General features: G+C 38.5%; 1 protein-coding gene across 1 annotated transcript in view; it reads left to right on the forward strand.

Annotated features, from left to right (window-relative positions):
* LOC117239853 (protein madd-4-like) overlaps positions 1-25,897 on the forward strand; it is a 258,313-nt gene that overhangs the window by 179,073 nt on the left and 53,343 nt on the right. Inside the window, exons 4-5 of the mRNA XM_033505680.1 lie at positions 25-77; positions 3,712-3,811. Coding sequence (XP_033361571.1) covers positions 25-77; positions 3,712-3,811 — 153 coding nt within the window. The remainder of the gene's footprint in view (positions 1-24; positions 78-3,711; positions 3,812-25,897) is intronic.

Below are 25,897 nucleotides of genomic sequence, written 5' to 3' on the forward strand. Positions count from 1 at the left end.
TGACAAATTGTTTTCTATTTTCAGAGCGTCGTGTGGGGCGAATGGTCACCTTGGTCCAAATGGTCCAGCTGTACAAGGTAAGCATTTTACGCTTTAGATTTGACTGGATATATTAATTGATTGATGCGATAGGATACACTTTCGTTCGTAACTATTTGTACACTCATTCTTTATAGCTGAGTTTTGCAGACATTTAAACATTTTTATAAAATATAATTTCATTAAAAAGTTGCGAATAAATGACAGTTCATTTTTGGAAATCAACAATAATAAAGAAATCTATAATTTGTAATCATCAAGCCTTGTAGAACTATTGTATTTTGTTATTTGAGAGATTAATTGTAAGCAAGTACACAGGTCAACGTACTTCTAAACTGATAGAAACATTTCCGGCGCTAATACAAGTCAATACAAGTTACATGTAGTAAATAGACAAACATATCGTCGTCGAGTCTTTTTAATAGATAAAAAAAACTACCAATTATTAACTTGTTATTAATCTCGACGTTTTGGTAAAATTCGCATAATATTACTACAAATTGATCAAAATATCCGGATTCTTCTGAACGATAGTGTAAACGATATTAGAAAATACGCAAAATATTTTACATAACTGTCGGGAATTTTATTACGGTTCACTGCAGGCAAAACACATTTGATTCATCTCACAGAAATCCTCGTCTCTGACGACAATCACTTCTGACCCTACAGCTTATTCATTAATAACGGATTGTGAAATTATTCTGAGTGACGTAAGAAACGATAAATCATGATTTCCCTATCACGACTACCGTTCGATTATACTTTCTTACAAATCACTCTCTTATCTGCGTTATGTCGCATTTACATTGATTTTTAACCGTCATAGCTTTATCACATGTTTATTATACTAAATGAAAAGCCAAATCACGTTTTTGCGTCATTTTTGTAACTCTTTCCATCGCTTCCTATAACGTAAACCAGTAATAAATGTTAGAAGGTTATCACGAGACTGCGGATGTCTATGCATTTATAAGAAATTAACTTAGCAAACATCCTCCATTTTGTAACAAAAATGTAAGATTGACGTTGTTTCGCTAAGTATCGCGTCGCGGCGCCATTATGTCGCTGGAATGTTAAACGTTTCAGAACTCATTTCGACAACGGTAGAGTTCCGGTGGCGGACGTCGGAACGGCTAGCTCGTTTTTCAGCCGACCAGAAACGGCCCAGACTGCGCCAGCAAATAATTTATGACGCTTACGACTGGTGAACTGCATTCGCCCTCCTGGAGAAGCTTATTGTATGATGTACGGTGCCGTACATTCGACGCGGCCAGCCACGGCCCTCTAAATATTTGTTCGCGTTCCCCGATACATTTATTAAAATTTTTTCCCTTCATCAACGCATTACCATCTGATTTGTACCACTCTCTTTTGCCAAATCCACGACATATAGTGTATATCGCAGAAGTTTAGTATTTAGTACCTCTCCCAATTGTCGATAGTGGATAAATTGATATTTTCTTATGTGGCGGATCGGTATCAACAGGACGCCGACAGGTCGAGGCATCAACGCGGCGCAATACCTCCCGGGCGATCCGCTGGTACCAACCGCCAACACTAGAGGGCTACGACGACAACGAGTCTGTCTAACTCGCCAGCGGTCGAATATACGAGCGATTGATACAAATACCGAACCTAGCGAGACTCCCTCTACGTCTAAGGCAGGGACTACCGGGCATAGCCTTACTGACGAGTCCACCGGTAGTCCCGGGACGAAACGCAAACTCTCTTTCATCTGCCACATTGGTGACCACCGACAACGAACACGCACCTTCGGAGAAGGAGTCAGGAAAGGAGCCAACCACCGACGACGAACACGCCAAGCAAGCAGGTGACCGGATACGAGACGACGGACGACCAAGCCAGGAAGTGATGTAGCCATTGCAATAAGTTCATGGGCATCACCTCCAGCAGCACGTCAGAGAAAGAGACCACCATCTCGTCCCCACGACGATCAGCCTTCCAGCATCGACGACAAGCCATTCCCTCTAACCTGTATCGCGCTATATAGCTTTGAGGTCACGCTTTAGCACTAGGGGGAGGCTGTTTGGCGGATCGGTATCAATAGGACGCCGACAGGTCGAGGCATCAACGCGGCGCAACACCTCCCGGGCGATCCGCGGGTACCAACCGCCAACACTAGAGGGCTACGACAACAACGAGTCTGTCTAACTCGCTAGCGGTCGAATATACGAGCGATTGATACAAATACCCGAACCTAGCGAGACTCCCTCTACGTCTAAGGCAGGGACTACCGGGCATAGCCTTACTGACGAGTCCACCGATAGTCCCGGGACGAAACGCACGACTCTCTTTTCATCCGCCACACTTATAATGCAAATTTTCATTATTCCGATACATTCTTCAAAATTTTTGGGAAAAAATATCAATCGTCCGAAATTGGGAATTGAAGGTGCGAATATTTCTACGATTCTCCACTGTAAATTATAGATAGATAATATTTCATGTCTTAAACTTTTGTCATTTTTAGTTACCATTGCCACTTTTGTATACATAGATTATTGTATATTTTTAATTATTGTTGTTAGTTCTGTGCTAGATTATTCTCCACTTTTAGATGTCATTGCTACCATTTTCTTACATTTCTCCCTATTACCGATCTTCAAAATTCTGTAAGTAATATGTATGTATATTAGGGGTGAATGCATTTACAAAATTTCACAAAAGTAATATTTTTCAGGACAGATATATTACATCAATAAAGATTCTTTAACCCCTTAACCTACAATTACGGGCATAGCCCGTAGTACGATGATTTGGAATTCTACAATAAATTTTATTATCGGAACATCAAATTGTTTGAACAAAATTGTGAATAGTTTTGCTTGTCTACTAGTAAAAGAAGAATTAGCTTGTCTAAGATATTTCATTAATTCGACAAATTTATTTATGAAAGATTTTAAGCAACCGTCTCTCTCCGTTAATTAGTAAGTAAATAAGGAAATTAAGAAACAGAGGGAACGTTTGGAAAACGGGATATTTGTAGAAGTAGTTCCCTGAAACGTTTCGTTGTCGCGAAATTAAAGATCCTTTATTCGTTTAATTGACGTCATCGTTTATGCGTATACTCTGTTATACATATACCGTTCATTCATCTTTTAAACCACAGCTACGTTTGAAACAAATTTTAGGTAATGACGTCAGAATTGCGAACCACCGACCCGTGTGTACCGCAAGCACAAGTGCTACTTAAATTCTCGAAACGAGTAATTCATGATCAAAGAAACCGTATGATTTTTCCAGATGCTTTGAATTTTCCGCTTACGTGTCCTAATTCCGGCCAGTTCTCTCGTAACTGTCGAGATACGCGAAGTAAAAGAAACGAAATAATAATAATAATAATAATAATAATATATATAATATAAATATACATGGACAACGTATGTATATTTCACGTTCAATACATTTTTCTTTAAATTAGAATATAATATTGTTACATCTTAATAGCAATAGTACAATTATACTTTGTATCATTAGCAAATCTTCGCGACAACGAGGAATACAGAATACAGGGTTTCTGAATTCTTTGCTTGTTTACATAAAATGATATTTTTGCGACGAAAAGAACCAGCGTCGAAAATTACACCTATGCTCCTTGTTAGTCTCTTCGTACGTTGTTTTTTTAATCATGCCCGCCCTACTTCGCAGGAGCTGCGGCGGTGGGATTTCACGACAGCAGAGGCGCTGTAGGAGGAAACCGTGCAAAGGCAGGTCGTGGAGCACGAAATACAAGATCTGCAACCCTGAGGTGAGTCATTCAACGAAAGCATGTTTTTCATTACTTTTCTAAACGGGAACACTTACATTTGTCACAAATTTTCATCATCTATAAACGATTGTCTTTCCATTTCGCGATTTCTTCGTCTTTGTTTCAAAATCGCCACCAACGAACAAACACCGATGAAAAATTAAATACCAGATAAATCACGAATAGAAAAACCACCTCGTAAAATTATCGCATCTAACAGATGAAAAAGGGAGAATATTGTAAATGTAAAAACTCTTCGTCACCTCTAAACAATTCCCTTATCAATTCAAAATTTCTTCGTGCAATTTTCTCCAACGAAAAAACAAAAATCGATCAAAAGTTAAATCACGAACCAAAAGGAAAGAATAATCACATAAAATAGTAGCGTAGATTCAATTATTCCACAACCGATATAATTCTATTCTATCAGCAAATACTTCTCTTAATAATATTCCAAACGAGAAATGTTTACATTCTATGAAGAATTCTTATCATCTGTAGACAATTTGTCTAATCACGTGACAATTTCTTTATACCCGAGGAAGGAAAATTCGATCAGAAATTAAACCACGAAACAAACCGATATCTATTGGAAGAACAACCACGTAAAGCAGTTGCACCAAACAGATAGCAGTATCCGTCGAACATTCAGTGTACTAGCCTAAATTCAATTATTCCCGAAAGCGGCTGTCTTATCAATATAATTCTATTCAAGCGACTTGCCGCCGTAAGACTGTAAGACAGAGAGTGTAACGTATAGGAAACAGGCAAGGTGAGATAGAGGCTCCGAACCGTGGAACTGGTTGCACCGTGTTTCCTCTCTGTCCTTTATCGCGAATGAAGCGCAAGGCGAGGAGTAAGTTGTCACACGAGTAGAAACGGGACAAACGAGAACGACCGAGTGACTCTCTCGTCTCTCTGTCTGCTGTTCGAGCCCCGGTAACACGTACATCCACGTGATTATAACGGCACCAGGGCTCCAGGTCTGAGTAACTGGAGGAAATTTGCGGTTCGCGCAAACAACGAAACGAAGTTAACTCCGTCGTTTAACTGGCAACTTTTGAAGCTGCCTCGCAGTATTCCACCGCGATACGCCGTCCTCGATTCCCTCTCGCTCTCTTATACCGCCCACCAACCCTTCGCCACGGTTCCGTTTATGTAGGCGCTGGAAAACGGGATTTGCTTCGCCAACCGTGTCTTGCTTAACCCTTTTCACAAACTTTTCCCCAAACCATCGTCAATTTAACGATTACAAGTGGATTTTATTTTGTCCATGAATTATATTCTCCATGGTTAACGATAGACGTATATAGAGTGCTCCGGGCATTGTCACATATATAGTCGAATCGAAAAAGGTTTTGCGCATCCTATAAATAGGGAAATTTTATTCGAATAAGTAAGTGTTTAAAAATTCGTAGTCCTACTTGGTTACAGAATTCGTAATATGCACATTAATTGGTTGCACATTACCTCTGAACAATTACAAAAATGTCTATTCCAGCTATATCGTATGTACAATCATACCGTATCTTCTATTTTTCATTGCTGTTTTAAACTTTTGTTTTCATAATTCAGACATTAGAAATATTCTTCTAAAATTTCAAATATTTTATAACAGAGAAAAGGGTAAACTGAGCAGATAAAGTTGATGGAATCATTGTAAATGTTTTGTTAAGAAAACTGATTAGCATCGAATCAGGCCAGTGACACCAATTGTGATTCCTTTTGATCGAAGATAAGTTGGATAAAGTTTCATTTTTACTTTGTCCACAACTTCGATTCTTCAATAGCGGTTCTTCAATAGATCATTAAATACAAATTACGTATAACGTTTCGATACAACATTACGGTAATCTTCGTTTAACTAGCTGATAAACGAATTTAGCATTAAACAAAACCGAAAAAGAGTATTACTTCCTGAAAATATCAAGGCAAAACGGGACAAAAGGAGAATATCTTTCTTCTCGTTGCAAAAATCGGCGAACAAAAGGAATCTTCCGAACGAGACACATCTTGACAATCAATAGCGGCACTCTCGATCTGCACGATAAACAATTTCCACCGGTGTCACAAACACGCGTGTATACCACGTATACTCGCACGCACACACGTCATCCGTGAAAGCTCAAAACGGTCAACCCATCATCGTCAAGCGAACAGACAAGCGGTTTATACGTCAAAGAACGGCTCAGGCCGCGACTCCGTAATTAATTGTTCGTCCCGTTATTACAGCCTTATGCCAACAGGGCTCGGTCAGAAATTACGCGAATTATCAATTCAAATTCGACGCGTGACGGTCAGCTGCGGCTGTCACGTATGACCGTGCCCCGAGCCTGCAAGTGCATCGAATACGTGCTGCGCTTTGCAGCACCCGGCCATACCCCGGGGGATGCACGGATGCAGCTGACCCGACCCACATTCCGAATCTGGGCCGAGTTTCGACCCCGTCCACGGACACACGTGGCCGTCCTTCCCATTGATATCTGCCAACTCGATATTCCGTCGAATTTACCCGGGCCATTTTTCCTTTCTTCCCTTCCTTTCTATCCTCTTCTATTCTATCCTTTTCTCTTTTTTTATCTGTCTCTTTTCTTCGACATATGCCGAAGGGTTGCGTATTGTCTTGGTCTCGCGTGTATCCATCCTGCCACTTTGTGTGTGTCCACGTCGGGCAACACGATTCCCCGAAGAAAAAAAAATGAGAGAATAGGAAAAACAACGGAGTGAAAGAGAACGGAAGGGTGGGTGACGAACGAACCGCAGAAAAGTAGCGCCGTTGCGGATCGTAAATTCAAGGCTGAAAATCGATGTCCTCCACCCTCCTGCTGCCCCTTTGTGGAACTTGTAAACGTATACGGTTCTTGTCCCGGCGATATTTTCCCTTTTAACGTAACCTCCCCTGTTAGTCCTGCCCTGCAATCTTCGATACTTCTGATTAATTTAATGTTTGATTTTATGTCTCTCTTTTTTTCATTTTTTTTTTTTTTTTTTTTTTATTTGCTGATTGTATTTTATGAAGAAGGAGAATCGTTGGGGACGGTGTTCTTGGTCGGTGGAAACTGCGGTCTCGTTCAAAAGTGTTTCGGTAAAACGTGAATTGGTAGTTTGTACCGAGAACTTGTTAATTTGTTGGGGGTTGATTGTTTAAGAATAAATACGGCACGAGGATGGAATTTCTTATTGGAGAACGAAAGAAGAAATTGCCGTTCATTATTGGCGAATCGATGGTTCGGTTATTTGTATTTCATTGCGGAATTTCTTCCCGCGGGTCGATGAGCTTTATGAATATTGCAGAACAAAACAAAGCACTCCTGCCTGTGGAGTATTGCGCAATGGTAATTACCACAGTTGATGGGTAATCGGTCATTTCCGATGCGCATCACGACTCGATATTCCTTCCTTCGAATATCTGTGTATTCGCCGTGGCAATTTACTTTTCAGCCTGAAGTATCTTTAAGCAGTAAAAATTCACCACTCCACGATATTGCCTCGTCCGTTACGAAAGGGGTGAAATAATTATTCGCTAGTCTGAAGAATATCTCGTACCATTACCAGTTACAATTGAATACAATTGAAAAAAAAGAAAGAAAGAACGTATAACGCCCCATTTGTGAGATAATTCAATTAATATCTAGGAGGCTCATGATTCTTGTACAGCCCTTTCTAATTATCAGCAGTATTAAATTCCCATATTGGATGAACCGTGTTTGATAATCGAATGTCTTTGAGTTCATTTTACAAATTACAAGCCTACTGAATATCCTGTTTTGCAAAAAATAATAAAATTATAAAATATTTTTTTTGCAACTTGTTAATTCATTAATATTATAAGTCGATCGATTATTTGTCAAGATCAGGAAAAATCTTTCAAATTCGATCAACACCATTCACATCCGTTTTCCTTAAACTCAATTATCCTCTTACCTTCGCAACACGTAACAACAAAAGATTAGCAAGAAAGAAGAGTATTTATAGCAAAGAAAGCTCATAATTGTCATCCAATTCGGTTAAACACGTTCGGAATTATCTTCAATTCGACTTTCCAGGACAATCCTGGCTTCCGTTTCACGTATGGGTCTCGCGTCGTTCAGCCATAAAATTGCGTCGGGAATTTTCGCGAAACGGTCTCTCTCTCTCTCTCTCTCTCTCTCTTTCGGACCTAAGGCGAGAAGTAAGCGAGCGAAGCTTGGTAGTCGTCGACGTCGTGTGACCGACGTGACATTTCGCCCAAGGGTCGACGTCGCGGCGGCCGCTGTTGCTGCAAGGCGAGAGAACCTGCACTCGACGTTCGTAAATGCACCGCCAACAAAGCTATCGATAGGTACCGTCCACAAAGGCAACGTCGATCTTGCCCACCCCTTTTTCCACCGCTACGGCCGCCGCATACGTAACGCGTAATATCTCTTTCATTTAACCGGCCCGAAACCGGCTTTATTGGGGCTTTGTCGCAACGAACGATTCTCTTTCACACGCTCGACCTAACCGAGAGACCTGTAAACGTGCTGTCCATTACGTTCACAGAATAGAGAAGCCGAATAGAGAAATAAGTCGAACAAAAGTTTGCACGTAGAAAAGAGAGAGAACTCTGATCTGCAGGAATTCCGGCGAGCGTGAAATTTGCCTCGAGGGAACAGCGCGGAGAGCACTGGAACGACGCAGGGATTAATTTGAAGAAATCACTGCCGGATCGGATTTCTGGAAGCCGCGATCTTTACGTCGAAATTGAGCTGATTGGAATGTTATTTAAAGTTGTTTGAAAAGATGATGATTGTACAGATTGGAGAAATTTGAAATTAGGTTCTTGTCTTGGCAATCTTTACGCGAATAACGATCTGGTTGGTACGTTGTTTCAAATCATCCCGAATATACTCGGTATAAAGATGGTACAGATGGAAGATTTTTCGAATGACGAAATGACGAACGAGGTCATCTAGGGTTAATAGGTTCTCGAAATTAACCGTTCGGAAGTATCGGAAGTATGCACAAAGTCTATCTTATAAATTCATTTACTTCGTTGCTGGATTGATTGCATCGTAAATTAGATTCTCGCGACCTTTGCACTGTCTACGGAGTAAATATCAAATCAGGACGTTTACTTGTCGTGAAAAACTGACACGAAAATTGCTCGACGTTCGGGGTATCCTATTGATACAATTTTCAACCCTTATCGCGCGAATTTCTTATGGGTACAGCTCGTTCCTCTTTCGATTTATAAACTATTCGTATACACGAAGCATTCAATATGTCCGAAAGTCACGCCCAGAGAACGTCCAGAATCTACCGTATTCCATCGAAAAATTACGTATTGGCAACTTGGACGATTCATCACCCGTTGCAACGGGGATACATGGCGACGGCCGACGTCTCGTTCAACTTTCTCGACTCTCCGTGTAGATCGGTCATCGTATTGACTATTCATTTCATACTACTATCGAGAACGTTCGTCGTCAGATCGTTTAAGAGTTCCGTCACGTTTTTCATGGGGCAAAATGACACGGATTCCGCGCGACATCTCTCATTCTGCCTGATGGACAATTTTCTCGGGCTCGTAAGTGCTCGTTCGCTACTGAGCTTTTTATGATGTCACATCCAATCTGCCCCACACGATTGACCCACGCACGTTGACGCGAATATACTTGCCCAAAGTATGAACGAAGCGTTAAGCTCGACGACAAATCCGGCTATGACGACCAGTGTCACCCCTATATCACACGAACCATATCCTCGTAAGACGGAAAACATAGATTCCATGACGCTTTTTATCGATACATCAAGGATCAACTGTGGTATATCCTTTTACGACGATCTTAGAAAGGATTTCGATGATAGGATTTAGATCTAGACGATTTAGACGATCGTTTTGATGGCGAAGGAGATCAAGTGTAAAATCATAGAAAAATCGTTTAACCTTTTATCGCCCTATTTATTTTTGTTCGTGAAGGAAACAGTTACGATTAATTAGAATTTTCGATTTCTTAAGTGGAACATTAGGAATTCAAGGCTGTTATAAATATGAGGACATTGGTGTAACATCATATTTTTATGAATATGATTAAAAGAATGAAACTCGGGTAAGAATTTGTTTTATTTACACAATTAGCGCCTACTACACTTTGCATATTTTCTGTGAAAATTATTGCTGCGAAAAGAGAAGAAACAAGGAAAGGAGAAAGACATAACAATACAACAACATGATGCAGTAAGGAGACAAAACGATATCTAAAAAATGTAGATGAACGAGCGGGTAACTTTCAGGTCACGTATCATAAAAGTTAACTACCAGGGAAGAAGAAAAAGAATTGCCTTGAAAGTTAGGCATAAATTTCTGACAGTCTCAAGATTTATTGGTTTGAAGGTTACTTATAAATTTCTCACAAAGAGAAAGCTAGAGGGTTCCATAAAAAATTTTTCTTCAGATTATTGGTACATTTATAACCTTTTATAAATTCATAAATATTATTTATATAACATAGATATAATTTTTAGCAGAAAAATAGTTCAACATGATAGATAACTTTAAACGAGTGAATATTCATACTTTATATAACGGAAGAATTTACTAACGCTTTTCTACATGGAATTTCGTCCGTATCGGGCGAAGAGATTTGTTTTTCCGGAAAACGCAGCTACGATACCAAACAATGGCGCGTTGATCAATTTGCCTGGCGTGGAATAAGATACGATTGTCAGGTGGATCGAATTAAGCGTAATTGATACATCCCTCGACCAACGTGCAATCCCGACAGTCTACACTTGCTGCAGTTTGCGCATCGTTACTCCGCTGAAATTCCGCCAAATAAATTTATTTTCCGTTTATAATCGTGTCATTTCTCAGGAATTCGCCCGCATGGCCAAGCAACGCGTGAAAACTACAGGTGACGGTGCAACGCGTCGCAACGACACGAACGGGCCAATATTACGTTCTTTTTATTTAAAGAGAGAAGAATTTCTCGACCCCAATTACAAAGTAATGAAAGCCGTAAGTGGGAAACCTGATAAATCACATTTCCCGTCTTTTATGAAAGAATAATTTTAAGATTCAATATGCTCGATATTTGATATTTAGATATTTCATTTTAATATTTAAGCTTCGATATTTAGAAAATATTACGTACATGTTTGATAAGACATTTTGAAATTTCATTGTCGTTGCAATCAAATATGTCGCAACTATGTTGCTAAAATTGACAATCAGTCTGAAAATGTATGACAACAAAGATAGAATATTATGAAAAACTGACTTATCGTATCTTGGTCTCGTGATCTTCAAATGGATACAAAGGAGGGCTAATGACAGTCAACAATGAAAATCGAAGAGGATTGCGTGAACCTTTTATCAGTGAGCAAACAACGAGCGAAAGGAAACGTGGAAGAAAAAAATCTAGAAATATTTGAACGCGAGTTAAGCTCGAGATCAAAGCGATAAGGAAATAAATTTATCGTCCAGGCGGAAAATAAAACGCGAGATTACGCCGGGCTTTATCGCCGACTTTGGAGATCGAAAGATTTACGGAGCTCGTTAGCAAAAAATAAAACAAACATAGAGAAATAGAAATACCTACGTAGAAAAACGAGAAGGGTGGAAAACTAGGTAACGGCGAGACAAAGAGGATGATGGTAAAGGTAAAATGTGGAAAGAGAGACTTCGAAGCTTTCGTGCACGTAGAAAAAGAGAATATAGAAAGGTCGTGGAAAGAAATGAAGAAGAAAGAGAAAAGAAAAAAAATATTAATGCGTGGCTGGTGATCCTGTGCAGCGATACATTTCAGAGGACTCATCAGTCTCCGAATGTAAATTTGGCTCGCGGACCTGATATCCAACCGCGGTTAATACAAAACCAAGGCAAGGATTATACTGAAAGGACGGATTACGTGGACCGGCAACCGCGAAATTGGAAAATTTATGAAAACGTCGCTGGTACGTTGCGCCCCAACTACACGTACAGATATAGAAACATCTACAGGTGTATCGATATATCTCCCTGGGTATTTATAAAGTAATCGAAGGCACATTAGCCTTGTGAAATATTAATAGCGTGCACGCCCTCGATCGCGAGCCTCTCCGCCATTAGAAGATTCCCGGTTCCTCCGGGATACCATGACGGACAATAATTTACCGGCACTACGATAAATTTCACGTTAAAATCCAGCCAGAAGGGATTTACGTTCGCGGGCTACCGAAGAGGACCCTACCTTTCGCGCCTTTCCCCCTCGATCCCTCTCTTTCAACTGAAATTGTATCTCTCTTTTTTCTCTCGTTTACTTTCCCATCTCTCTCGCCGATCGTCATTCCGTTTGTCTTTCTCTTTTTTTTTTTTTTTTAATAATTATATATACCTATAATATTGATGATATATTGATTTATACGATTCCTATGTGGAATTGTTTACGCGAGTTTGTAATAGAAAATACTAGGAAATATTCAGAAGGTAATTTGTTTCTTTTTATCGAAGATAAATTTATTTTTTTCTTTTATTCATTTATTTGGAATATCGTAGGGAATCAACGTTATGTAATCAATTAATAGGATTAGCATAGTGTCTCTAATTAAAGGTGACAACTGTGATATTAACATTCTTTCCTTTCTAGGCGAAAATACTAAAATATTATGACACCCTTTGCGCAATCATAAAGCTTCTGTAAGAAACAATTTTTTAAAAACTTATTTGTCGTTACTTTCTATATGCTGAATTATATGTCTTTTGCGTGGGATTAATAATGTGAATTTATATCTGAAAGCTAGAAAATATCCACAGTGTATTTAATCCCTTTATGGATTGTGGTGTTTTGTTTATTTGAAATATTCTAGAGGATTCTGATTAAAAGTTACCCTTGTAAACAAGGATATTAACATACAAACATGATATCGGCATTCTATCCTTTTTAGTTATTCTCTGTCCTCTTTTATCCTGATTATATTTAGCATGGTATTTTTAATATAAATTTGTAAACATCGAAGCTAATTTCTTATTACATTTCATGCATTTAAAATGAAGAAAGATATAATAAGTCATACTTTTATTTTTCATATGAGAAAAATTTTAGAAACCAATATCATAGCAATCGCTCGATCACCTATTATGAAAACGGTGTTTTCAATGGGATTGTCTTGAAAGATATTTACATCAAAAATATTGATTCCTCAAAAATATTGGTTATCATATTTCAGATGTTAGATTGATTTTGTTAACTATGTTATATTGAACATGAAAGGTAACAACAACGTAACATCAAAATTTCAAACATTATAAAGAATCAAAGTTATTCAACCAGTTAATGAAACAAGCACTAAAGATTCGTCTATCCGTTTCAGATTGAAACTTACAAAAGTGATAATATTATTCATTTCACTCTAAACGAGGATATTCAAATCACACGACGTTCCTTACTTGAAACCATAAAGCTCTTACAGAGAGGGATTCTTTGAAATTTTGAAGACGGTTAAATCGAGCGGGACAGGGCCCTGTGCCTGGGTACTTTTTCATTCTCTATGTCCCCGTGTGCTCCTTTCGCAGTGGACAAAAAACTTATATGCATTCAGATACGGGAACGTTAAATAATTCCCGCACTTTCCGTATCAATTTCGTTCTTTGTGCTTGAGCACGGGCCGACTGCTGGTTATATTAAATCCACGCGACGGCATAACGGCGAGAGTGAATTTTTAAATTCCAATATCCAGATCCGTGCGTGTCCCCCTCGTCTCAAAAAGAAGGAAAGAGATAAAAAGAGGAAGCTGAGAACGTTGCGAATGTCGATATGATTTCATTCGTTTCATTTTCAAAGGTAATGCGCCATCTGATAATCGACTGGCATTGAAAGTGTTCCAATGTAATTGGTAAACGGGTTTGCGAGTTAAAGTTTTACGAATTTTCGAACTTTCTCTCTCTCTCTCTCTCTCTCTCTCTCTCTCGTCGACACAATTGCACGAAAATGTTTTGACGCTTAGTAATAGGACCCTTTTATTATCAAGCTTCTTGAAAAATGAATTTTCTACAAATTGTATCTTTGAAATGAATGATGATGTTGATATGAAAATTTAAGAATATATTGAAGTGGCTTTTGTCATCTTTTATTTCTACATTCTGGGTATGTCTTTACAGACGTAATACGTTTATAGTGTATGATATCACGTTACATTGATTATTTTCTAATCTGTGATAGAAACCATAGTATGGTGATTGGTTAGCAGTTGAGGAGATAAAAGTTCAAGATAGATGATGGAATATATATATATATATATATATATATATATATATATATATATATATATCGGGTTTGCATTATGATTAGGGTTAGGGGCGTGAAACGAACCTTCATTTGGATTACACATTGTTGTTATGCAATAGAGAAGACATTGACTAGTGCAAATATGATTATTAGTACAAGTGTGGATATTCCAGAATTGACAAGTAACCGCGGTGATTAGACACTAATGACAGTGGTCTTAGGGTCGAAAACGAATCCGCGGTCAACGGGATAATAGGTAAATGTACTTTTTTCCAAAGTCTAAGTTGGATTCGATTTACTTGTCTACGATACAAGTATTACTAAACTAGCTCTTTGTTAAAACGTAAAATATTCACCGAGCGTAAAGACGCTATGTAACTCGCTAATGAGACCTTACGAGAGAATGACTTTCCGTCGCGATGTCGCTGCAGAGGAAGACTATGATGGGGTGTGTCTAAGGACACGAGATCATCGGATTCGTGGAGAGATGCCTTCGTTCGGAAAGTGAAGGAAATTAACGTTGCTGTTAATTGGTCAATTTCCATGTTGGTGATTAGAGAAGGATGCTAGCCGCCCTCGAGGGAAAGTTGCTAGCGGGAAGCGTCGTTCGTGAGAAAAATAAAGTTCCCCGTAGTTGGAACAAAGACTGTTTGTCTGTTTGAAGGACTAGCTGAACATGTACTGTGGAGATGCGTTGACATCTGGTGATCGTCTTGCCCGAAGAATAGAGTCTGCGTGCGGCGAGCCACGGGACAGAAACCGTTGGAATGTTCACCGTCGCGTGTCGCTACAACTATTTCTTTTAAGGAGAGCTATACTATTACCCCATACCTTTGTTAGACAAAACGTTGTTTATCCCGTGACCGCGGCTACGTTCGGCGACTGCTTGTCGCCTCGAACCCAAGCTCAATATCACAAATCTCGAACAAATACAATCGGATCGAATGACGACAATTGCTTAATTACGGCTATGATTAGAATCTAGATTATAATGTTAGGGGATCTTCCCAAAGTTCCAAAGGGAAGGCTTCGGTGTCCTTTCATCTCCGACATATATATATATATATATATATATATACACAGATGTTCAATGAAATTTTAAAATTAATTACAAAATAAATAAAATAAAAATTATTTGCAAAACTAACAAGCTGCAGGAAAAGCCTAAGAATGAAGAGTAAAGTGGTGGAACTGAACTAGAGGCAGATTGTTACTTGTTATTACTTATCTACTACAGTTTATTAGTATGATTAATCTGTAAAGGCTTTTTATTCTGTGTTCGGTTTAACTTCCAGCAGAATTTTTATTTGTGCTTCGACATTTATTAATGATTCATTTCCGTGACCGCTTGACCATCGACAAAGGTCGACGAGTTTAACGTGGGCAAAATTGAACTGAAAGTTAAACGCGAACGTTTCGCGTGGAAAATTCTACATTGAAGGGAAACAATTGACGAAGCATCGTCTTCTTCGGTTCCTGTAAAAACTTGAAGCACACGAATCACGTTAAAAAGTGGATTTTCTATCCTGGAGTTGAAGAAACACGAGAGAAGAATGCGAGTGAAGAAGAGAGAATACAAAGTGCCTTCCATTTTCCAGTCTTTCACGGTCCGGCCGCAAATTGCTCCAAATTCTTTATTCTCACCTCACTCAAAGCGTCTTTCGTCCATTATTTTTATCTTCTTTCATCCATGCGCTCGAGCTGTTCGAAAAGGAAAAGGGAGACAATGTCTGTGTACCGGAACCTTTCAGTGAACTGTGTTCTTGGAAAATTGAATCGGTTCGGGAGAAACTTAGATTGTAATATTTTATTTCAAGTTCAAAAGTTCCTTACATTAAAACATATATACACAAAATATGCGCCAAACTCTTAATATAACAAAAATATCGGCAATAACGTACACTTTTAAACGTTAACTTTGTACAAAACCTTCGAATCCTTTATTATACGTGTTGAGATATGTATAATTTTCTGTGCTGGACTAGGTTAAATGCGTAGTAGAGATACTTGTATGTGAATATCAGTGTGTGGAAGTATGTGTGTTCGAAGCGTCTCGAAAACAAATGAATGTAAATTCTTCAGTCGGTTAAGGTCCGCCGAAGAGTCGGTTTACAGTCGGGTATAGAAGAAAATGCTGAGACGCGTGCAAGTGTGTATCGATGAATATATAAGGAATCGTCCATGAAATAAATATTTCATTAGTTTAATATTAATCCTCAGTATAAATTTAGTGTTCCTATAACATTATTTCGGCCTCAAAGATCCACAATTCTCAACAATACGAAATATTGTTCATGTAATTATTTTATTTATCTACGTTTAATACACACCATAAATCACACAATATACCGGAACATACTTATCCTGCTCGACAAGGCAACAAGAGAAACATAAACGGAGATTCGGAAAATCTCTTCGAAGAGCTAGCGCAACATCTCATAAAATAAAAGATAGAACAGGATCATCCCCCCTAGGAAGAATCCTTTGACCTGTGAGTACTGCCCTAAATATTTCGATTCCAGTGCACGTGGTGCAATAAAACGCGGATTTTTATTCCTGTGTCTAGGATACTTAAAAAATATAAAATCAATCGGTCCCACGTGCATGTCGCAACCAACCAAGTTCCAGCGCAACCAACTGCCACATAGTTGTAAATGATTCGCGGATATCCGTGGTGACCTCACTCTTGTCCCACGTAGAAGGAAAGTGGATAACTCGGTGATTGATTCTCGATTCACTTCCTACTGACAATGACTATATATTCTGAATGCAGATTACGTTCGTCGTGCGCAGTAGTACAACATAGGCATCCTTTCGAACTATAAAACTTTAATTCAAAATGAATTCTTCATTTTGCGAGTGAATTGCCTGATGTTTGCACCGGTGTGGATTATTCAGGTTTCGGTAGAAATGATTTTTTCATTGAAACGATATCGCATGAATTTGTAATTTACTTCGCGACAAAGGACCACGATTTTTTTAATGGAATTGGAATGATAAAAAATCGTAGGGAAAGCGGTACGATAGGTTTTATTGGAGTAATTGGAATTTTATGAAGACGTTAATATCGCATTTAGGTGTGTCGCGGAGTGACGATGTATGTGCGTACGTATTTGTTACGCAGTGTCGTAAAGTCACGGGAGTGTTACGAATGCGACGCTTTATACGTCTGCTAATTGTCGTCTGTCGACGATGGTACATGTTCCGTGTGAAAATTGTGACTCGTATTTTCAAAAATGAAATGGAAAATACTTTTGCGAGGTATGCTAGAACGAATAGCGTTACAGGAAAATGTTGCAACGGCGAATCATTATCAATGAAACGAAGACATTGCAATGAGAATAGGTACTACAGCGATCATGGTTTGTATCTGCTATAAATATTAAATTGTTTACGCATCTGATTACGGAAAGTTTGTTCATAGCTTAATATATACAGTACATAATTAAACACACATATTATTATAATAATTATTACTTATACAATAATGTATAAAGTATAATAATTATATATTTATTGCTGTTCATACAAACAACATGTAATACACATATCGTTTTAGCCTGTAATGAATTTTCCCCAAATACACACACATATTTTAGAATACGCTAGAACAAACAGGTACTATAACGAATGAGGTTGCAGAACCAATTACGTTAGAATATTTCATTGTATTAATTATAACATTACTAAATAATAATAAAAGGAATGGTAATAACGAGGTATAAAAACTTACAAATACAAATTAATATCTATTAGAATATAAAAACTTCCGCGTTGACGTTATGAAAGGGTTAATTTGCGTCGTGTCAATGTTCGTTTACTTTTAAGTTGAAGCCAGCGCAATTATAACTGCATTGAGGTATTAATATCGCATACAGCGGGAGTGGAGCATTTGTTGGTCTCCGTTGCGCCGGCGCAATTATAAATAATAGAACTTGCTCACCACGTGAAGTACATTTAACTCACATGTAATGCATTCCTTCCGGTTCCGTGATGTCGACATAATTACTAGCTGCGGAAATTACCGTTGCGTTTGTATTAAAGCTGTTCGCGAAGCGCTCTTCGTTGTCATGGATTTCGAAAAACAAAGCAAACTCGAAAAATTGGAAGGGAAGACTTTGACTACTCCGCACGCTCCGTATACATTTCCTATTATTATAATAAAAATTCAATTTGCCTTTGATACTATTGGGTCGCGATTCTCACTGAGAATTACGGGGCGATTATAAAGAGAACACTCGATAAAATCGAAAATTTAATATCACAACCTACTCTGCCGCTCTCGGAAAAGCATTTCGACCAACCTATTTTATCTTGCAAATACGGTCGCAGTATTTCACGTTTTAAGGAATTCTCGAGTGTTCTCCGCGCCAAACAATCCTATAAACAATATGAAAACGATCGGATCGAGCGAGCATCGAGAAGCACGAAACGCGTAGTTATGCTAAGCGAAAAAGCAAAGAACGAGAGAGAAAGAGAGAGTACGACGAAACGACCTGACCGCATTTTTGCCCATTAATATTCGGCCTAGAACCCACACACTTGCCGCATTTACAATAAATTATTCACACTCAGACGCGGAAAGGCGATCGTTGGATGGAGAAGAAAGACGGCGCAGCGCGGACAGGAAGGGCCGAATGGCTGAAAGAATCACGAGGGATGAAACGAGTGGGAAGAAAAAGGGCCACAACATCATTAGCATAACGAAACGGAGATACGTGCTGTGAATCCAGATTTCCAGCCCTCTGGTTTCCCTCTGTCTTCGTATACTCGGCCGTACTCCGTTAACACTGGTAATGGGCTAGTGTGTATTTCATGGCGGTGGTTCCCCTCTATTTTGCTCGCGGAGAAAAAAGCGAAATTCACTAGACGACGGAAATGTAAGAAAGCCGCCAGAGACGTTGTGCTTTCAACGGTAACTTGACGAGAGAAGTTTAAGATTTTAATGAAACGGTCTCTGTGAAACGTGGATGTAAACATGTGAACGAGGATACATAGATGAAAATGGTAGAATAATAAAAACATATTGGCTAAAGATATGTTCTATTTTATGCTTGAATATTTACATATAGCTAGTTACCATGATGTGAAATTGTCTTTCTTGGTATACACTAGTGGTGTATTTTGGACCAAATACAGATGATTGATAACCAAATTGATTACAGTGAAATTCCATTTATCTGAATGCATTGTGAAGGACATTCATATACATATATACTATAAATTATTCATACATAAAATCAAATAATATTGTACAATGATATTCATATATATAATATAATATAATATAATATAATATAATATAATAATAAAATTGATAATAATTGATTGATTCTCCCTTCTGCCTATGATTTTCTAATAAATGGATTCAGTCGGGAGTTCGTCTAATCAGACAATGATTTTTTCGTAATAAATGTTCCTGTTATCCTATCAAAGGTAGCTATTTGGTTTCTCAAGGAATTCACTAATCATATACTACAATATAATATCGATATTGATATTAAGAAATTTTCAAAAAAATGCATCTGATCATTTTGACTTCTGAGACTTCTTTCTGTGATTATATTTTTTGATTTGTGTATGAAAATTTCTTTAAATATACGATTATATTACTAAAAATTCGCAACGCGAGAATTGATTGTAATTTTAATAAATAAATAAAAAAAAAATATATACGATTATATTTTCCATGTGATTGCATAAGGGTTTTTTAATATTTCTACGTATATTTGAAACTGTATCCTATGTATATCGTAGTATAATCTGTAATTAGCCTCATTTGCATTGAACATTCCGGCGGGGAAAACGGGGAAAAGAAAGAAAGGCAGGGATTTTCCAGGCGGAATTAAAGATTGTCGGAGAACATTGTGTGTAACTCGTAATTAGTAGCGAGAAATTTAGTGTATGAATTTTAGAGAAAAATTAAAGCGGTTCCTAGAGTACTGTCGCGGCGTATAAATGGAATTTTTACGAAGCTTTCGAGCGAACCGGGTAAAATCGACTTACTTTATTACTCAGAAAATGAGGGTCACAGGCTCGCTTCGTTCCGAAAATGGAAAGAGTTGAAACAATGAATCAAGTTCGTTCGGGTACATTTACATCTATTAGAGCTTAAATTCAACTTAAAAAAATCACATTCATGGATCGAGCATCGAAATCTAACAAATGTTATTTCTTTATATCAGCAACTGAGATTTTTCCAGTCCTATCTAACTATAGATAGAAATTGAACTGCTTAGATAGAAGTTTAATCGCGTTTTAATGTTATAACTTAGTGTACACAATAATCCAAATGTGTTTTTGCTTAGAGCACGGTGATATCTGGCGATTAAAGTTGATCGAACGCTGGAAATTACTCGGTCGTTATCCGCTAAGCGAATTACGCGAGATCTCAAAATGTCGTAACTACGAAGTTAAAGCTATATTTACGTGGAATAATGGCGTATGGAGTATACTATATTATACTTAGATTCTCCGCTTTAAACCTCGTTGAATCTCGTCGGACTAATAGTGCTTAAAACTTCTCTCAAAGTGCGGTCAACCTTAAATTACAACAAGCTTGTGCGTTCCGTATGGGTTCGAGTTTAGTTAGTAAAATCACTGACATTCTTTCACCAACATTTTTCTACTTGCAATATAAATTCACGAAACCGTTCGTAATTTTGTGTTTTAAACAAACCGTAATTTTCATAAAAACAGGAAAGAAAAATAAAGGAACGGCAGACAGAATAACAATGTACTGGCGCCGGTATGTTAATATTATTTCGTTTGCAACGTTGCTTTCACGTCGCACTTCTCGTTACCAAAAAACAATGCCACGACAATTGCTCCATCGAAAATCGTTCGACGGTCGGAAATTAATTGAACGCAACGCGATTAACGCAACGAAATAACGAAAATACATGCTTTTTGAGAGGCGTTCAAGTCACCGGCGCCGTCGATCTCAAGTGCGCTATGAAAAAGCACAAGCGTGTTTAACGAGGGCATTATGCAAATACTGGAATTATGATGACCAGAAATTACGAGCAAAAATTACGACTAAATTTATGATGGTGAAAAAAGAACGATAGAGAAAGGACGAAAAAAGAAAAAAAGAAAAAAGGAATAGAAATAAAGGACAAACTAATCATAGTACGAGTTTCACGATATTCCGAGAATTACGATATTCCTCTTGAATTGAACAAATGGCGAGACTGGTTTTGTCGCGTAACTCTCTTTGTTCGCGCAGTCGTTCTTTACACCACCGCAAAAATAGGAATAAACCGATCGTATAAAGGCAGACGATGATGCAGTGGACATTAATTAATTAGTGCCGCGTATAACGCGTACGCGCAACGCCTCGGGATCGGACATTATCGCGTTAGTAATTCAGTTACCACTGATTTTATAGCGACAACGTTCAACGGGCTTTACAATAATGAGCCACGACCAACTCGTTCTCTTGATAATAATAATATATCGAAATATCGGTTTCCATCGGTCGGCCGGGGATAGTACAGTCGAAACTTTACACAGACACGGCTCGCGTACGTCTGTCCGTGATTTACATAAATATCGTTTTATTAGGACAATTAGAACGTTGGTAATCGGCGAATCTTTATTGGCATTCGCGAACCGCAATCGCAACAACGTTCGAACCATTCGTTTAAAATTGGTAAAGCAGTGATCTTCGATCGATGCGTTTAAATCGATATTTGATATATGTGTTTTCGCAGATGTTTCAGAGAGAAAGAGAGGAAGACCAATTTGTTTAGTTAAAGTAATCCCGTGCGATGCAATTGAGTGTTAACTACTATTCCAACCATGTCACTGGTACGGTCATTATTATTTTATGAAATGAAATCCATATTCGGGCTACGGTGTTATTATCGCTATAACAATGTAGCCTCGAACGGGGTTTGAACGAAAGCAAAGCATTATTATTAATGCTCGAAACGAACATCCATAGTGCTTTAGAGAGGTAAATACATTCGATGGATACCGGATACGAAAGAAGGAAATTAAAGAAATATACAGAGATATTGGTGTCCGTTTTTCACAGTATTTTCACGACAAAGTATACGATTCATTTGGATAACACGAGAACATTACCTAAAGTTATTTCCAAGTGCAACCGCCGTCGAACTTTGCACAGTGCAACAACCTCGATAATGCATCGATGACGTCGCGTATAACCGTCCACGAGAACAGACTACTGCCGACACACTTGCGCTTTCCGGGCGATTAATTTTTTACGATCCAGTTTGATACGTCTAGAGGCTAGGGACGAGGAACTTTTGACCCGTTTACATGGAAAATTTGCTTCCCTATTCCTTGCCTTCCTCTTCTTTTCTCCCTACGTAAAGTCGAGGGGATTCCTCGGCTTCGTGAGCCATAACCCCGCAAAAAATTCACCTTTCATCGTGTCAGCGTTAGAAGCTCATCTTTTTGCTCTTTCTTATCTTTAATTAAACTAAAAACATATTCACACTGACTGAATACTTAAAAAGTTGTCATGTTCGTTTTTATATATGCATAAAAATGAAATTGTAAGCAAGAGTGTAAGTGCAAGTTCAAGTGCAAGTTGAACAAGGAAAGATTAAATAAGAGAATTAGGTAAATCGACAGTTTCGAAGAGATTCGAGATTAACGTTTCATCGCTTCATTAAAGCCGATCAGAATACCCGTCAGAGTGATCAATTTATTACATTGCCTGAATATTATATTCTAACGAATTGTTTAGGAAACCAAAGAAACGTAACGTGAATTTAACAGGTCACGTTTTACTTGCAGCTAGAAATAAAACGGAATATATCGGGCTTCGGTAGTCTCTACTTTTCTGACGATTAATAAAATGTCTGCTTACCTAATTAGATTTTTAATGTATTAACAGGTATAATTCACGATACCTTCCCCATTTTTCAGACTTTGAAAAAACTTACTGCCAGTAAGAGAAATTGCGTTAATGTTATTATGTATAAAATTTCACCTCGCCATTTCCTTTTGTCAATTTAGAAACAATTAAGTATTTTATTATTATTCTGCACTAAATGAATACTAAAAAAAGTAACTGCAGCAGTTATTGCAATCACGATTCTTCGAGGTTTTATTATTTAGAAATTTCTAAACATAGCAGTTTTCAGTTAAAGGCGATATGTTAGGAGAAATTATGCGGACAAGGCATGAACGTTTCAACGATTTCGCGACTTCTAAATTGCCTGAAGCGTGGTTCTCGCGCATCGACAGGACATTGAAGCATCGACATCGACGAGAACGTTGCTCTGCCGTATTTTTCATCGATGTCTCGATAATCGACAGCCTTTGTCTTGCTTAACGCGTACAAGCGCCATCACGAATGGGTTACTGGCCGGTCGTATGCATGCAGCGAAACCGCAATCTCGGTTACGACAGAGGGTTGCGGTTTGGCTCGATTAGGTTTCAAGGCCACTGCGGTGTCACATCGAAATCGTTTGCGTGCCGTCTCGAAAAATTTATATACTTTAACGTAATTCGCGATAATTGTCGCTTAATCGGATGAAAAATGAACGTGGCTTAAATACGAACAGTGAGTTCATACTTTTGACATTTTGCACCAAGAACGAGTAATCTGCACGAGATAGAGCTTATACAAGAGAAAAAATATAATATAATGGAGGGTTAATTGTATCGGTGAATATATCTGATTGAAAAGTACAGGTCTTAAATACGACGTGAATTGCGTTTTAAAATAGTATACTTGGAAGTGAGCTGGCTGATTTACATGAGAAAATGGTGTGACTGTGTCGATTTATCAAGTTAAAGTCTGAACAATGGTCTCGCGTGGAACAACGTGTTTCAAGGTGACTTGTTATATCCTCGAGTAAAGACGAAGGAACACAAGCAGAACGTAAATCTCGATTTCGTTTCTCTCTCGCTTAAAACGCTTATTAAAGTTTCATGGTAGCGCGAAAAACACAGGCGAAAATTCCTCGACGATCACCGCATCGCTGCACTTTGTCAAAAGAAAAATTTTCTCCATCGCGTTAATACGGAACTTTTTCGCTGGGCACGACGCACAGAAACTTTGTTCCAAAGGAATCCATTGGTGCCCCACAAGCATCCTGGCGCCTCAAAATATTACGCACGTCGCGGAAAAATATTTTAGAATATTCACCATGTTTCACCTGGCCCCGACAAAAACAAATATTTTACCGGCGACGTAATCTCGTGTACAAACAACGAATTCCATTTTATTTTTCGCTTCCACGAAGCGAGCGTCACGCGTGGTCGAACGTTTCTCGGTCCACGAATCGATAAACAACCGTTTTTAGTGGCTCTGTGACCCGGTGAATCGAGAATTCTGAAAAACGAACGCGACAAGTCCACCGTTTGCTCACCTTGATGCGAGATCTCGCGAAGAACAGAGAACGAAAAGAAGCAAAAAGAAAGAAAGGAAAGAGAGGAGAACTCGAAGGACATATAGAACGTGGAGAGATAGGTTCGGGATCGAGATTCACGAATCCACGTTCCATTCTCACGAGCAACGCTCCCGTATCTGATAGCAATCACAGAAATGCTTTCCATGCATCGTGCAGAGTGCTGTATTTCCGTCCACCGAACGTTCTACCATCTGGATATCCCTTTGTGCGTGCATGCGTACGTGGTCGATTACATACGAGTCCTCGGTGTGTGACTGTATGCAGTTGTGCGTGCTGCAGCCGGAACCTAGATCATCAGTGATCGCCAAAGGACTGCAAGTACGAGAATTAAACGAGAATTTCAAAGGTATGGACACTGATAGGAAAGGTGGATCGATTACACTTTCAATAGATACTGTATCAATGATAGATTTCCTGATTATTAGTTTACCAATGTAATCGTAGGAATATCGTAGAAATAGTATGAAAATTTCTAATCTGATAACTTGGACCGCCGATATATTTATATATTTTCACAAATTTTCATAAATGCGTTAAAAATCGCAGTCTACTAACCGTGTCAGTAAGAACAGAAGAGTGCCTTATCCTTGATTCATTAGCACCCTAATCGTTATCCTAAAGTGAAAAAAAGAAAAAAAAAATAACAAATTACAGATTTTCTATTTTTATGATCGTTAAAGACACGTAACTACTCTAGACTACTCTAGTGTTAACTTTTATCGAGGTAAGTACACGATTAGACATACATATCCGTTTCCGTCAAAACATTTTCATTATAATCATCCACGTGTACTATATTTCGACACACAAATACACACGTACATTGTGCGACGATAGTTGTAGCGTTAAAGCAGCGAGGTCGATTCAAAAGTTCAATTCTCGAGTGAACTGTCACATCATGCCAAACACTCTGTTATATTAATAGCTTAGAGCTTAATGAGAAGCATCCTGCGGACACAGGAGAGAGATTAAAGCAGTGTTAATTTCATGGTCGATTCGAGAAGGATGATCTGACGTCACTGGTCCACGGGCTAGCGGCCGAGCAAAACCGGGTCAAATTTAGTGGAGCCGCGAGTTATTACAATATGGTCTAAAACGAGATTCAAGTTATTTATCGAACTCTCACACGTCGAAACGCGTTGTTGCTTAAAGGTTGAAGTTTCCAGATTAATTTCACCGGTTTAAAATTGAGTCCATTGGAGAATTATTCTTAACCTTCATTTACGTTATCCTTCAACGCTGTCTCATCCACGCGTTCTTTTATTAATTAAAAACGAAAGGAAAGAACGCGTATCGATCAAAGAAAATTAGCTATGCATCCACGACGTATAAACGTGTATTAAAGCATCCGTGTGATGCAACGTGTACCGGGCAGAACGTGAAAGGTCATTTGACGTCAATATCTAACGAACAACGCGATGGAAAATCAGGTCAGTTTCCATGAAACCAAGGGCAGCCGCCGG

This window comes from Bombus vosnesenskii, unplaced genomic scaffold (assembly GCF_011952255.1).
Source record: "Bombus vosnesenskii isolate JDL3184/JDL3185 unplaced genomic scaffold, Bvos_JDL3184-5_v1.1 scf7180000014442, whole genome shotgun sequence".
NCBI lineage: Eukaryota > Metazoa > Arthropoda > Insecta > Hymenoptera > Apidae > Bombus > Bombus vosnesenskii.